Genomic DNA, 14,587 nt, shown 5'->3' on the forward strand with positions numbered 1-14,587 from the left:
GCGTGGCTTGCAAGGAATGTACTGCCCGACGCCTCAATCGCAGATCGGCCACCCCCAAATAGTAGATAGCGGGCCGAAGAGCCAGTAAACTTACGGGGTGCATTTGCTATGCCATCTCGAGGGATAGCAGGCCAACTTATCCGGGTTTCTTTTCCGACGTCATACCCCCAGAAAACCCCATATTGAATCTCCAGAGAAAAGCCTCCCCCCTCATCCTGCTTGGTATCTTCCTCATTGACTCTGCGATTGGCAGCGAGGCCTTAGCCTAGCAAGCGGGGTTTACCAACCGTGCTGCCGTGAGAAGGGCACATTATGTCCGAGCAAAGGCATCGTACGATGCGGATTCTGAAAAGGATTCCACAGTCCTTGCGGCGGCCTTGCTCCTACTCAGAATCTGGTGGACAGACCCCGAGATCCAGACAAATTCCTGTTACTGGGTAGAGTGTGCAGCAATGTTGGCTCATTAGATGGGAATGCATTTGCTGTACGTTGCGTCAACCCTATCGTTTGGCGGCTATATTGACATTGTGTCAGCACATCCCCGTACGCGATGGGTCACTCGATTAAATCCCCGCGAAAGCGAATCTGGTGGTCGATTCATGTAAGTCACTTCAACTCTTATCTGTGATACATATGTACTAAGTGAACCATGTCCGTGATTCACAGGACGTCTGCAGCTTTCGAACAGCCGTGTCGCTCACGAGATGAGGACTGTGATGTAGACCCGCCGACTGAGGACGACTTCAGTTTTAACCGTGGGTATTAGGTATGGCCAGACACTTACACATCTCCAGCAGGGCTTTCATATTCATCAGCCAATTAAGCCACAGCAGGCCCGCGCCCGAGAAAATCCAAACAGAAGTATTGCCCAGAAGGCTCGAAAATGGGAACCTAAGTTGTCGGACCAGATGCAGCACTGGCCTCAGAGGGTTCAGTCGTCTTTGACATGCAGCGATAGGTGCAATGTCGAGCATTAGATATGTGTATAGTGCTTATGTGACAAGCAGATACCTCTGACGTGGAATATTTAGCATATACTCATGGTCGCCACATGTTCTTCAGGATGTTTGGGCCGCCATGCTCGAGGACAAGGCATGGTTGGACAACGTTACTAACAGAAAGCCCAGACTTATGGCGGAGAACTATCGCATTGCTACATCCTTCTTTCCTGAGCATGGCATTCGGGTTTGCGAGTCGTTTGTATTCTTTGAGAACCCCCCAAAATATTAATCATGCTGATACATGGAAAGCAATACCGGCTTGTTTGTTTGAGTTAACCTTCGCCATCTACTGCTAGGAAAGTCTGTCACACCAGTGTCAGACTACAGGCAGCTGAGGGTTACATTGCCTGACACTCGCTTATATGAACGGCGTGAGTTGAGGATCACTGACATCCGTCCGAAGAACAGGGTTATGATTGCGCTTGGAAGCGTATACATGCCAAAAGAGCTCGGTTTGTTCCGAATCACGTTCATTCCCGGGACGGAAGCCTTGGGAAAAGGATTAGAGCGGCTGTTGAGTTCCATCGCAGAGGCTGAGGCGGAAATTCATGGGAAATGAAGGACTATGCCGTTTGAAGTATAGTGAAGCGCATTGATTGCTATCTCGGTCCGTAAACCACACACATTCACCACTTTTCACCAGCCTTGTCGGCCTTTACCGTCCCACAATCCCCTTTGCTCCTTGGATGGCTGCCTGTGGTGCTGTCATCTTTACTTGGCTACCTAGGTCGCACTCTCTAGATATTTCTATTTTCTCATCGTCTGTGTTATCGTGATCACGATCAAGTCCAATAACCTCGGACCATCTTTGCTATTTATAGGATAGTCCGGACAGGGGATCCCTTCTCGCCTCTGGCCGCGATAATGACTTGGTCGCATTAGGGCATAGTACACAGTTACACAATAGGACAAACCCTGGCAGATTGCAGGTTCCCCTCTCTCTTTGGGTAACGATAGGACCAACTGGAAGATCAGGCTGAGAGCCGGACTAAACACAGACCCACGGCGAAGGCGGGCGCAGACATGAATGGTGCAACCAGGGATTCTAGATCGAAGCGACCCCACCAAGGGAGATTAAAATCATAACAAGCATATCCCAATAGTATCTAGCTAGGTAGCTAACCAAGTGACTACTGTGTGGCACAGTCGCGCACCAGCTGAATGAGCCACGACCCTGGTTCCCACACAGCCAGCATCCCGACGGGCCCTTCACCCGAGCCTCACACCAACAAGGACCCCAACCGATCGCAAATGGCCCCCAATTCACTAAATTGAAGCCAACTCATCTGGCGGACAAAACAACAGGGATTAGCTGGACTAGCTGGTTTAAATGCCCATCCGCCATGCACCGCCCCTTAAAGACCGTTGGCCCAGGAAGCCTTTCCTCCTCACATTTTCCCTCCAAGAAAAACAAACCCCCAAACTGTCTGCATCTGACCTCAGCCAACCATGGCTGCCAGGTCGTCGGATGGGCTTCGTCTCCTGTCCGATGTCAACATCCCGGACGCAAGATTGCATGACGACTCATCCGGCGAGGACGATAAAAGCGTAATCGATCTGCGCGATCTCGGTCCGGGGCCACGCGATTCATTTCGTAGTGACTTGACCGATACACCACCCAAAGGTGTCGATCATGGCGATCAACCTCATTCTCTACCACTGCCGACCAATAAATCCAGGCGTCGGTGTTCGGGTCTCTTCGTCACTCTTATTGTGCTGGGCGTGTACACTACCATCCTGTCCGGTGTCTTCTTCGTCGTCGCGTGTATCAAGCCCTACTATGGCAGTCTGATCGGCAACAATGCCAGGCTCACTGCCTCGTCCGCATCCTTGCTGAGCGCCCTGTTGGCCAAAACAATCGAGCTCTCCTATGTCACAGTTTGTGTTGCATTCCTGGGCCAGCTGTTGAGTCGGCGCGCTCTCGCGCATGGGTCAGAGGGCGTCAGCATCGCTGACATGGCGCTGCGAACCTGGATCACGCAGCCGGGGTCGCTGCTGATGCAGTGGGATGTGCTGCGCTATGTCGGGTGGACGACACTTGGTGGGTTGACGCTGATTGTTGCTCTGGTTGCAATGCTGTACACCACTGCTGCTGAAGCCCTAGGTTGGTCACTCTATCCCTTAATTAATCATGGGAGACTCACTTTCTGACCGTCTGCGTTCTCTTGACGGTAGTATCTCCAAGCTTGGTCATGGGCCCCATCCAGCCCCGACTTCTGCAGGGAAATGTCTTCACTGAATACTCCAACCCCTATTACTTGGAAGATGCCTGTCAGACTCCAATCACAGTCGATGTTGACCCGACACACTGGAATGAGACCTGTCTGGAGATGGAGATAGCCGGCCGCTCATACCACGACTACTATCAATACCTGCAAGGTTGGGCCGAAATGCTGAAAGCCGGAAATAGCACCTCAACCGCCCTCGCTTATCGCCCGCAGCCACATGCCTTGCTATACGACAACACAACAGTGACCGGTCGCTGGATCGAAGTCGTCAACACAACCGCCCTATCCGAACAACATGGTCGCGTCGTCAATAACGTCACCGCCGCCTACCCACACGGAGGCCTCTTCGCCGCTGCACGCAACCCCGCAAATAAGATCCAACAGCCTATTGACATGTCTGGAGAGGGCAAGTACATCATCCAAGCCTCTCTTCCATCGCCTGCTATTAATGTGATGTGCGTCGGCATGTCGCATGACGAGCTGAAACCCCTCATCTACACCGAGTGGCCCAACCATAAGCCCTTCAATGCATCGACGTGGGCAACCGCCGCACCAACATACTCAATCAACACAAACCGCACCGTCGTCGATGACCTCTTCGGCTTCAGAGAAGACCAAGGCGCCCCTGTCTTCCCCATCTACCCCAAAGCTTACAACACCATCCTAAACCCCAAAGTCGACAACACGAGCTCCATCTACATACTAGGCAGTGCTCCTCCAGGTCACGACCCGAAATACGTCCTCTGCGGACTGCGCGGGAAGCTTTCAGGTCGCTGCTCAGCGCAGTACCAGGTCGATCCGAGCGGCGGGGATTTGAGCTCACGCTGCGAAGACGCTGCTGACAGGCTGCAGTACAACCGGATACATCCTAACACGTCGGAGGATCAATACCTGATAAATTGGAAAAGCGTGGCATGGGAGTGGGCCGACACGGTGACTCTCGCGTCAGGCATCCAGGGTGACGACGCCGCTATTGAACGCACGCTGATGGAGTTGGTTCCGAGCTTCGATAACACCACTAATAGTTCTTCGCTGGATCCTCGACTTCCCTCGCTCAGTGAGGCTTTGGCCGTCTTAGCAGGGAGTACCGCCCTCCTCGGTAGCCAGTACTCTGCATTTGTTCCCGATTGGAATTACTCCACCCCCAGTCTAGATAACCCTGTCGTGCAGGTGTTCAATGCGACACTGCAGTCCGCCGGCTATGCGTCCGGCCGGACGAGTGACTGGCAGCAGGTGTTCTATGTTATTCTCGCTGTGGTCTTCCTGACGAACATCATGTGTCTTGGGTTCATTCTCTTCCAGGGACGCGGGCAGTTAGTGACAGATTTTACGGAACCACCGAATCTGTTCGCTTTAGCTGTGAATAGCCCGGGAACTGTGCATGCGTTCTCTGGAGCGCAGCTGGGAGCAGCGGGGACCCCGCGTTTGCGCGATCGATGGCATGTCGATATGCGCGAGGAGAGCGGGCATTATTATATTCGTACCCACGGACAGTTGCAGCATTTTGAGGATAGGGCGGCGAACTAATGGATATGATGTGATGATGTGAGGGTGGCTGGATCTTTCACTTATATTTACTGCATCGCAGGTGTTGGCGAATAGCGTTTATTGCATTGGACAAATAGTATTGTAATAATGAATCAAGATCACAGACGAGTTAGCCCTAATCATGTGCGATGTCTTAGCATAAAATTTATTTGTCGTGCCTCTTACTGACGCTGAAGGATAAACCCCTAGAACAAAAACCTCGGTTAAAATATTAGAGTCAGCCAGCCAAAGATCTTCAGGAATCCCCAAAGATATCGCGGACGGCGGATGGGTAGGTATGCAAGGGTGGCCCGCGGGGCTGGTTCTGCCATTCGTATTCTCGGACAATAACCATGAGATCAATCCTGAGGCACCGCGGATAGATGAGGAGGTGAAATCATCGTTCGTCCGAGCGCCCGGAGCCGAATAAGGACATTTCTAGCGATATACCGGACATGCTACGGACGACGACCTGGCTAGTCTCCGAGAATCATAGATTATTATTGAATCGTCTATCAATGCGAGTGTCACGATTAGGAGAGTTCCATAGCTGTGGAGAGAATGATGTTTGCTGGGGGTCCCTCGAGAAGCTTAAAGACCGCGATTTCAGAAAAGAAATAGAGAGGAATTGTTGGTCCTGATAGCGGCATTCCAATGGTGGATCGAGATGAGGCGGGCTGACAACTCGATAACTCCAATGCAGGGTTGCATGCTCGTTTGAAGAGCTCTGTTGGTATATTAAATTCCAGTGAAAGTCCTTCAATGCAAGTAGTCAGCTATTTAGCATCATAGGGCATTGGTTGGACCCTTGACCATTGTTGCTTTTGTTGCGAACTCTAATAAGCACCAGAAAGATGTGCTGTTATGCTACTATTGAATAATTCAATGCAGGAGTGGTGTCTCATTGGCCGGCAACCTACATATGCCGCATATCTCTATCCATTCGGGTTGTTTACAACGATAGTCAATGATAGTCTGCAATGCCAACCTCCACAAACTGTCACACCGACGAGAACCATCACAAATGTCCCGTAACAGTTATCTTCACCTGTAGATTGTGCTGAGATAGCTTCCTATTTCCAGCTTATAATATAGCCAGTATCTTCTGTAGTCTGTCTTCCTTTATCCGGCAACCCCCCAACATAGGTGCCCGTCCGTATCGATACTGTGCTTTTCTATGGAGAAAGGACGGCATGACACCCAGCTCATCATGGATCGGAGAATTGATAGTTGTCCAACCCTGCATTCCGCTTGGGAGAAGATCGACAGGAAATCTGCATTCCGCCAGCTCATCCTTGTCCACCCCTTGCGTCATTCATCGCTTACCTTTAACATCCTCAGCTCAGCCTCACCTGGTCCTCTGAGATATAGTCAAGCTTCATAGCTGCAGATCCCCCTCAAGGACTGTATACTGTTATTCCCACAACATCAGATTTCTAACGCAACAGGCAGTCTAGTTGCTCCACCCCGGAGCAAGATGGACTCGCCAGAAAGCGCACCCCCAGGGCACGGGGATCATCTCCCGGGAACCGCGATAATGCACGATAATGATCCCCACCTGGTTCACGGATCTAAAACTGCGATAGTGTGAGCGGTGTTTCTCGAGCCTAAATGTACAGCAGTAGCTCACCTCCATAAGTCTCGTCCCTCAGCCATCAGAAGATCCCCACGATCCGCTCAACTGGGCGCCGAAATGGAAGTGTAAGTTTCACAGAACAACCCACTCAATAAGACACGCTCATTATTCCCCACGACAGACTTGGCTATAATGTCCCAGCTCGTGACCAACTTCGTATCAACAGCGTCCGCATTATCCATGAGCCCAATGTTTCCTGCCTTCTCCGATACCTTTGATCTGAATAACACCCAACTTCTGCTCATCACTGGCGTGTGTATCCTGTCGTTTGCCTATGTCAATTTGATCATCGTTCCATGTGCCAATATCTTCGGACGTCGGTTTGTTTTCATCGCGTTCTTGTCGCTCAGCGTCGCCTCTTATGTCTGGGAGGCTCTCGCCTCCTCCTATACGAGTTTCATTGTGGCTCGAGTCGTAAACGGAGCAGGGGCTGCGGTCTGCGAGACCGTGCCCATGCAGACTGTTGCGGATCTTTTCTTCCTGTATGAGCGAGGACGATGGACTGTAGCTTTCTTGTATGTTGGACGACTGACAAAACACAAGGGCTATTCAGCTGACAAAACAATTATAGTACCGCGGCCTCGTTTGGCTCTTTCCTCGGGCCGGTCATCTCAGGGAATATCACACAAAGGTACTGTTTTCCCCTCCCACTTAGATCCATCACGCTCGGTTGGCATTGGAGTAACCTTGAATGCCTGACTTATGAGATATCAGATTCGGATGGCGTAGCTTCTTCTGGCTTTCAATGGCCATGACCTGCTTCAACATCGTCACTATCCTCCTCTTCTGCCCGGAGACGAAATACCACCGTGACCCCGCGTCCAAACCCCCCCGACATACGGCGCACATATCTCTGAAACCAGACACTGAAGGGTCCCCCACAGACACCAGCCCGACCGTAGACTCAAAAGAAATTTACTCAACCCAACCACTACCCCCCAAGCCCGGGACTGGATCCCCTTGCAGCGCCCAATACAAGCTATGGCAACCCCCCGACCCGCAATGGAAAGCCTTCATCCTGCGAGACACCCTCACCCCATTCCGCATATGTCTCTACCCAATCATATTCTGGGCTGCGATGGCCATCTCCGGCGTCGCGAACTTTGTTCTCTTCTGGAACCTCACTGAATCATCTGTCCTCGGTGCCCCGCCCTATAATTTCAACGCTTCGCAAGTTGGTTACTCCAACTTCGCCTTTCTGATCGGTTGCATAATCGGGCTTGTCACGGCGGGGCCATTATCTGACTGGGTTGCGGTTAAAGCAACAGAGCGGAACAAGGGTGTCTATGAGGCGGAGATGAGATTATTGGGTCTTATTCCCTTTGCTGCGTTACTACTCTTGTCGGTGTTGGTCGGGGCTTTTGCTATCCTGGATTTATGGCCCTGGCCTATTCTGCTGGTGTTTGGGTACGGACTTAGTGGACTGGTTGTCTCGCCGATTTGTAGCATTGCTGTTGCTTATGCGGTGGATTCGTATAAACCTGTTTCTGGGGAGATTATGGCAGTCATCACGATTATTAGAAACACTTTTGGGTTTAGTATGAGTTATTGGGTGCCGCCGTTGGCGGAGAGGAAGTTGGGGTATTTTTTGCCTGCTATGGTGCAGTTGGCGCTGACGTTTGGGCCGTTGGTTTTGGGCGTGCCGATGTATCTCTTTGGGAAGAGGTTGCGGGTCTGGACGAAGAATTCGAGTGTTCATTTGTATGGGGGATGATAGGGTTGTTTCATTGTCTGATATACAATATATAATATTTTTTTTTTTTTTTTGGTTAATTTTTTGGTTCTGCCTAGTACTTATTTGCACTGCTTTGGTGTCATTGTGGTGTAGGTCATTGGCAGGCGTATTCCGGAAATGGTGCAATACTCTTAAACTATCGGGTACACTAATTTCAGTGAGTGCGTCCTGTCTTTATTGCTGCTGCAATTTCAGTAGCTACTGGGTATCCCGAAAATCTCCCTTTCCAGAGGGCACTGCGTATGGCGGACCCGGATGTGCACTGTGGGCTATTAAGGTCGGTCCGCCGTCTTCGCTATATACATCAACTCGTACTATATACTATGCGTAGATCCTATCAGATCCTTCTATATGCTACATGCTATTAATCGCTTCATTCCGGACCATTGCGAACAAGGTGTCCGTCGCTGTCGTCGTTCAGATCCCGATCGGCCATAGTAGTGGATAACGCTCGATCAGTTATTGTCGTGGAGAGTGTCTGATCGTCCGTACGAGACTCCTCTACATCCACAGTCTGCATGATTATGATGCTGTCGACCGCTCGTGGGAGTCTCTTCGGGGGTGGTTGTGTAGGGTGTGGGGGCGTCTCTGGCTGCCTGGCCCGTCGAAGGCTGTACAATGTGGGCACATTGGCAACCACGGCCGAAAGAAGTTCCTCTATGGGGCTCAAGATTGTTTGCAAGGAAGTGTCGAGTGAGCCTTGGTGAAAAGGGAAACGAAGAGCAGAAATCACCACGAGGACTATGCCGATGGAGAAGAGGCCAATGAGCTGGGCCCGTCTTCGCATCGGTTAGTATGGATGAGAATCGTTGGTGTCAACATTCGAACTCACTTGTACCAGGGACGCCTAATCTTAAGAAGCCAGTGAATCGGAAGAATAATCAGCATTAAGTCGGTGACACAGTTGAAAACGGCATGGGCCGATATGTGGTATGTCGATCTGATACAAGGACCTGGAATCGAAGAGGGCACAGGTTAGATTTTCTGACTAATATTAAAATATTGTATACCTCGCGAAGTACGCACCTGGATCTGGATAGACCTGGAAGTACAGACCCAGTGGTCTGCATACGGTGAGGAAGAGAAGAAGCAACGTTATATAGGTGACGCATAGTATGGCCCACATGACGCGAATCCATATGTATGGCCACGGAAGCACCCCTAGAAGTCGGTTGATGAAGCAGAGAACGACAGCCTTCTGGCACCAAATACTTGACGGTCTCAGCATTATCCATCATGTGTGCCACGCATGTCCGCGTGTTCGGACGCTTACTTACTAGGTGAAGTAAATGATCGCACCAGCATAAGTGACTTTACTGCTCATCTGGGAACGCTTAATATCGGCGCGGCTCGGTACTTCGCCCGCCATATATGTGACAGCAACATTACCAAGCGTCCCGAAAACAAGAGTGATATTCATGATATAGACCAAAAGAAGGCAGCAGAAAAGGGTTATGTAGTCGCTGATGACGAAGGACTGTCGTCGGTAGCGGCGCATATAGAGCCGGAGGCCCATGATGCTGATTGCCAGCGTCGCAAGCAAGTACCCCACGATGATGGCGGCATCGCCCCCAGAATTGCTCATTGTGAAGCTTTACGGGACAAGCCTGGAGTAATCAACGGGGAAACGGGCACTGGACAGGGGGTTTATATTCAGGTGATGGTCTGGGAGACCGCGAGCATCCCAGTCTGGCGGAGACAAAGAAAGTTTAATTTGGAGCTGCCTCGGAGTCCCAGCCGGATCATAGTTGACAGCTCCGATTCCAAATATATTGCAGATGGTAGCTCGATATTCCTGGAAGTTCTCGAGAGAAAGTGTCGGTAGAATCTAAGGTGTTGGGTTTGACCTAGATCTAACAGTGGGTCTTTGAAGACTATCGGGGACCAGCGCATCCTCGTCGATGAAGATCCGCTTCTCGGGGACTCTTGGTAGGCTCGGTTGTGTCACCCTTGAGTGTGCCATGGGACGATTAGATTCCAGCCTGGCCATGATTTCTGGGAAGCTCAATCTCAGAAAGGGAAAGGAGTGACCCAGCATTTTCCTTCAACACCCCCCCCCCCCCCTTCCCCCCAGGCACGGGAGGGATCAACCTTATCCGAGGCCCATGCTCCGACCCAAACATCAACGAGGGCGTCCAAGCGCTCAATAAACTCTTCGTATCACATCAGCCAAGACAATTCAGACAAAGAAACTGAGTAGCTCAGCCAGTTCGAGGGCAGCCACGGGCTATAATACCTTGTCTCCAGCCAATGCATAATGCTACCCGACCATAAGTTCGTTCCAGATAATAGGCCCCTCAGCACCGCATGCATCCACCTACGCCTGAAACAGAGAGCTAAGAAGTCCAGACCCGGCTGTGTAGCCTCGTAAACGGCCAACCCCGAGCTCCAGTCTCCTCCGCGGGCTTCCGACTTCGTTCAACAGCGGTGTTTGGGTCGATGAGCTAAGACGCTGTAGGCATTGGAAACGTTTGACGCTCGGGTCAATGTGATGCCCCCTCTTTTCCTGCAGACCAGGTGATTAGGAATCACATGTAGGGAAGCTGGATGTTCATAGATTCACGTAAAGTTCTTCGGCGATGGCAAAGCTGTGAAGTGCCGAGTCAGGGGGTGGACAGCGGCAGCCACCACTTTGGGTAAACTGATGCGTTAGTCTAGTTAGACTTGGGGTTGTTTCTATCACTTTCTCCTCGGAAAGACCGCTCTTCGAGTCAGTCACATCACCAGTGGACGAACGAAAGTACCACCCAAAATTCTCCATCTTCAGGGGTAGCCACTTTCTCCCTCTTTCAGGTCTGCGCTTTGCATGGCAGCATGTTCGCTCTTTCTCTTCATCAATCTGGATTTCACCACGGTGTGGAACGAGCTATATTGTTGTTCCAAACACTGCAAGAACGCCGCCCGTTAATTTGTCTTTATGGCTTGTTGGGGTTCCATGTAGCTGGGTAGATGGATACTGGGAGAGCCAGCTCCTTATAATTCACTGCCGAGTCCCAGGCGTCAGCAAGCCGGTCGGTCACAAGACTTTCACCTCCTTTATGCGCTGGAGCATGTCCTGCCACTTGCAGTGGCCAAGGAAAGCCTTCTGAGTAATCCACCACTGTCACTTTCCTCCGAAAGCACTAACTACAACTGAGTGTATATATTCAACGTGTCGCCAACGTTCATCGCTACTGCTCCACAACAACTGAGACACGTCAGACCACTAAAGCTTAGCATGCGATATTAATTACCGCAGCGGTACAATGCAGATTGTTCTACTCTGGAATGTATGCGCCCGTGCAACGCTCGAACATGACCGCTCATGCAGCCGACTCTCAAATTCCCTATCCGACCGCGAGCGTGAAGATGGCATGTAAGAAATATAACAATCCATAGCCTCCCTTTACCCCTCCACGCTCGAGCATTCTCATATCGGCTAAGATCCCACGGCATTAGTAGGTGGCCATTCATTCCCCTCGGATCCGAGCCTCGGGTGGAGGTGTGTATCCGGACCGCGTGTGGATGCAAAAACACACAATTGACCTTGTCTGACTGCATGGGTTGAGCGTGGGGCGGCACTCTCGCCAACTAGGAAAATTCAGCCAGTGAGGCCTACGAGGGCGGAACCATGGAGTGACCCAAACCTTGGAAAGTGGAATCCGCGCGAGGACCTTGGGAGACAGCTTAACCCGGGCTGCATCTCACGCATTTTGTTCGCCAACTTGATTGGCCTGCATATAAGCGACATCCCCATCAGCCCTATAGGGCGCTCGTCATTCCGGCTCACGAGGTGATGCTGCTCAGCCCTACCAATTCGCTTGCGAATGATATCGCCAGGAATGTCAGAAAATGGCTTTTTAGATATGCAGAGCTTCTACGGGATGATTTATTGAAAGGACATGAACTGCTGAGACGATTGAGGATGTCTGCATCCTGTTAAGAATCGAGCGAGGCAAATTTGGCTAGCCATCCAGTCAGACCCTAGTTAATGGTTATCCCTGTCAGCCTACGCTTGTCGAGATTATTGCGGCCCACAATGGAGGGCACCTGGTTCGCCGTCGTCGAGCCAGGTACTCCCCTGGACACCACCATCTCCTTCAGCTACACCCCAAGGTCCTCACTCAGTATGCTATAAGACGAACTATCTACAGCTAGATTTTCATAATGCTCTCTCCAGTCAATCCTCACTTCATTGCTCTCCTCCGACCCCTCTCCCCATCTGGTCGCCATGGCTATTTTCAATGCATCCGAGGTGAACCTCCACACGGCCAGCAAAGAGGACGTGCTGTGCTACTATGCCATCTCCGAAAATGACTACAATGGTCATATGGGAGCCCGCATCTCATCCATCTTTGTTATCCTCTTTGTCTCCACAGCCTTCACCTTCTTCCCCGTCGTGGCTAAAAGCATGCCCCGCTGGAAGATCCCTCACAACGTCTACATCTTCGCCCGCTACTTCGGTACGGGTGTCATCCTAGCCACAGCCTTTGTTCATCTGCTTGACCCGGCCTACAAGCGCATCGGACCCAAGACCTGCGTTGGCGTCTCCGGAAACTGGTCCATATACTCCTGGTGTGCCGCTATTGTGCTCGGCTCCATCACTCTTATCTTCCTTCTAGATCTCGCCGCCGAGGTCTACGTCGAGAACAAGTATGGCATGCACCGAGAGGAAAACGCCACAGACGCCTTTATTTCCGGTGATCCGACCAGCGCGCATATCCACCCCAACCCCGAAGATGGTCGCATGTCCGCGGAAAAGACCTCCCCCACGGCAACCTCCGCAGAAACCTCGTCCGAGCAAGGCGAACGCTCCTTCAGACAACAGATTGCCGGTTTCTTGATCCTCGAGTTTGGTATCATCTTCCACTCGGTCATCATCGGCCTCAACCTTGGCGTGACCGGTTCTGAATTCTCGACCCTCTACCCCGTGCTGGTCTTCCACCAGTCGTTCGAGGGTCTGGGTATCGGTGCCCGACTTTCCGCCATTCCCTTTGGACATCGCAAGTGGCTCCCTCACCTGCTGTGTCTGGCGTATGGCCTGACCACTCCGATCTCGATTGCGATCGGCCTGGGCCTGCGCACTGCTTACAACCCGGGCTCGAAGACATCCTTGATCGTGCAGGGAGTGTTCAACGCTATCTCAGCAGGTGTGCTGATCTACAGTGCTCTGGTGGAACTGCTGGCACGCGACTTTATTTTCGACCCGTGTCGTACTCGTCGTCGCTCCAAGCTGTTGTACATGGTGTTCTGTACGTTGTTGGGGGCGGGCATCATGGCCTTGATCGGAAAGTGGGCGTAATTGCCTAGAAGTGTGTATGACAGTAAATTGCTACATCTGGAAAGACACCCTCGACTCTATTTCTAGTCACTGCATAATGGATACTTTCGTGCTTTTCTCTTTATCTGTCCGTTTGTTGGTGTAGTATGCCTCTTCTCTCTCTGCAAACAGGATAAGGCATCTGCCGGTCGCTTCAGCCAATGCTGTCGAGGTTCGACTCTTCAGATTGCCTCCAACAAGTATGCCCCAGTAATTTCTGAACCAGCCGACTGGGTAGCCTTCCAAAGGTCCCTACTGGGCTGGCCTCCATCTCTGGATATACCCAGCCACATATTCACGTACGCCACACTAGCAACGCCATGCATATTGCCACATTCGGAACTCGGTCGAGGCGACTATTCAGTGCCTGAGGCAGTGATAAATCATGACGGCTCCATCCGCCAATTCGTTCCATGCTTCACTATTACTGCATCGGGTATGGCTTCCTACGGGGAAGAGACATGAGAAGAGAACAATCACATTTCGGTATGATATCCAAGATGACTGACTTCTACGTTTTTCTCACCCATACTATGCAATGGGCTGCTCTGCCTTCAGCCCTAACGTTTCTTCCATTGACCTACCGCGGATGGTCAACAACCCCATATCACGTGGCGCAGAGGATCGTTGACTTGCCCATCCAAGAAGCCTCTGGGCTAATGGACTTAGACTCTCCACGATGGGACGCGGGGTTCTTTTTCGAGGCACTCCAAATTGGTTCAATTGCGACGTAGGGGTCGGCATCAACATTCAAGCGCCGCACGACTTCCAAAGGAAGAAAGCCCTCGATGATCGCAGCCCCATGTTCCTGGGTGGTCGGCCGGATTCTGTCGAGATCACGCTTTCCGGAGACTCAAGGAATCTCTTTCTTAGCCTGGTGTTGGATAGTCATTATGAAGATGAATATGATGCGATAGGTGGCCTGGCTGGGAACGGTGAGAGCGTGAAACCTAGTTTCTCAATATTCTGTCATAATCATTATCATATACAAGCTGACCAACGCAGCAACAGTTTTATGCTCCGATGAAGTTAACCATACTTTACGATACACCGCAGTATTGACAGAACCTTTGAACTCAACATTTCCGATACTCGACAGATGCATATACTGCGGCCCATACGTAATCGCGTAGCCCACTGCCGAGTGGAAGGGCCCATGTC

General features: G+C 51.3%; 4 protein-coding genes across 4 annotated transcripts; 3 read left to right on the forward strand and 1 right to left on the reverse strand.

Annotated features, from left to right (window-relative positions):
* Window positions 1-2,450: 2,450 nt before the first annotated feature.
* On the forward strand, window positions 2,451-4,756 carry AKAW2_61335S (uncharacterized protein; the record flags this gene model as incomplete). The annotated part of the gene is made up of 2 exons (XM_041680916.1): window positions 2,451-3,105; window positions 3,177-4,756. 2 exons carry the CDS (start codon window positions 2,451-2,453, stop codon window positions 4,754-4,756), a joined length of 2,235 nt encoding a protein of 744 aa, XP_041546833.1.
* Window positions 4,757-6,581: 1,825 nt separating this feature from the next.
* Window positions 6,582-8,106, forward strand: AKAW2_61336S (uncharacterized protein; the record flags this gene model as incomplete). Its single annotated transcript, XM_041680917.1, has 3 exons — window positions 6,582-6,907; window positions 6,964-7,023; window positions 7,107-8,106. 3 exons carry the CDS (start codon window positions 6,582-6,584, stop codon window positions 8,104-8,106), a joined length of 1,386 nt encoding a protein of 461 aa, XP_041546834.1.
* A 394-nt stretch (window positions 8,107-8,500) lies between these two features.
* AKAW2_61337A (uncharacterized protein) lies at window positions 8,501-9,712 on the reverse strand (the record flags this gene model as incomplete). The annotated part of the gene is made up of 4 exons (XM_041680918.1): window positions 8,501-8,906; window positions 8,960-9,080; window positions 9,154-9,338; window positions 9,405-9,712. The coding sequence occupies 4 exons, from the start codon at window positions 9,710-9,712 to the stop codon at window positions 8,501-8,503; spliced, it is 1,020 nt and encodes a 339-aa protein (XP_041546835.1).
* A 2,625-nt stretch (window positions 9,713-12,337) lies between these two features.
* Window positions 12,338-13,408, forward strand: ZRT1_3 (high-affinity Zn(2+) transporter zrt1; the record flags this gene model as incomplete). Its single annotated transcript, XM_041680919.1, has 1 exon — window positions 12,338-13,408. The coding sequence occupies one exon, from the start codon at window positions 12,338-12,340 to the stop codon at window positions 13,406-13,408; it is 1,071 nt and encodes a 356-aa protein (XP_041546836.1).
* Window positions 13,409-14,587: the final 1,179 nt, after the last annotated feature.

This window comes from Aspergillus luchuensis, chromosome 6 (genome assembly GCF_016861625.1).
Source record: "Aspergillus luchuensis IFO 4308 DNA, chromosome 6, nearly complete sequence".
In the NCBI taxonomy this organism is placed as follows: domain Eukaryota; kingdom Fungi; phylum Ascomycota; class Eurotiomycetes; order Eurotiales; family Aspergillaceae; genus Aspergillus; species Aspergillus luchuensis.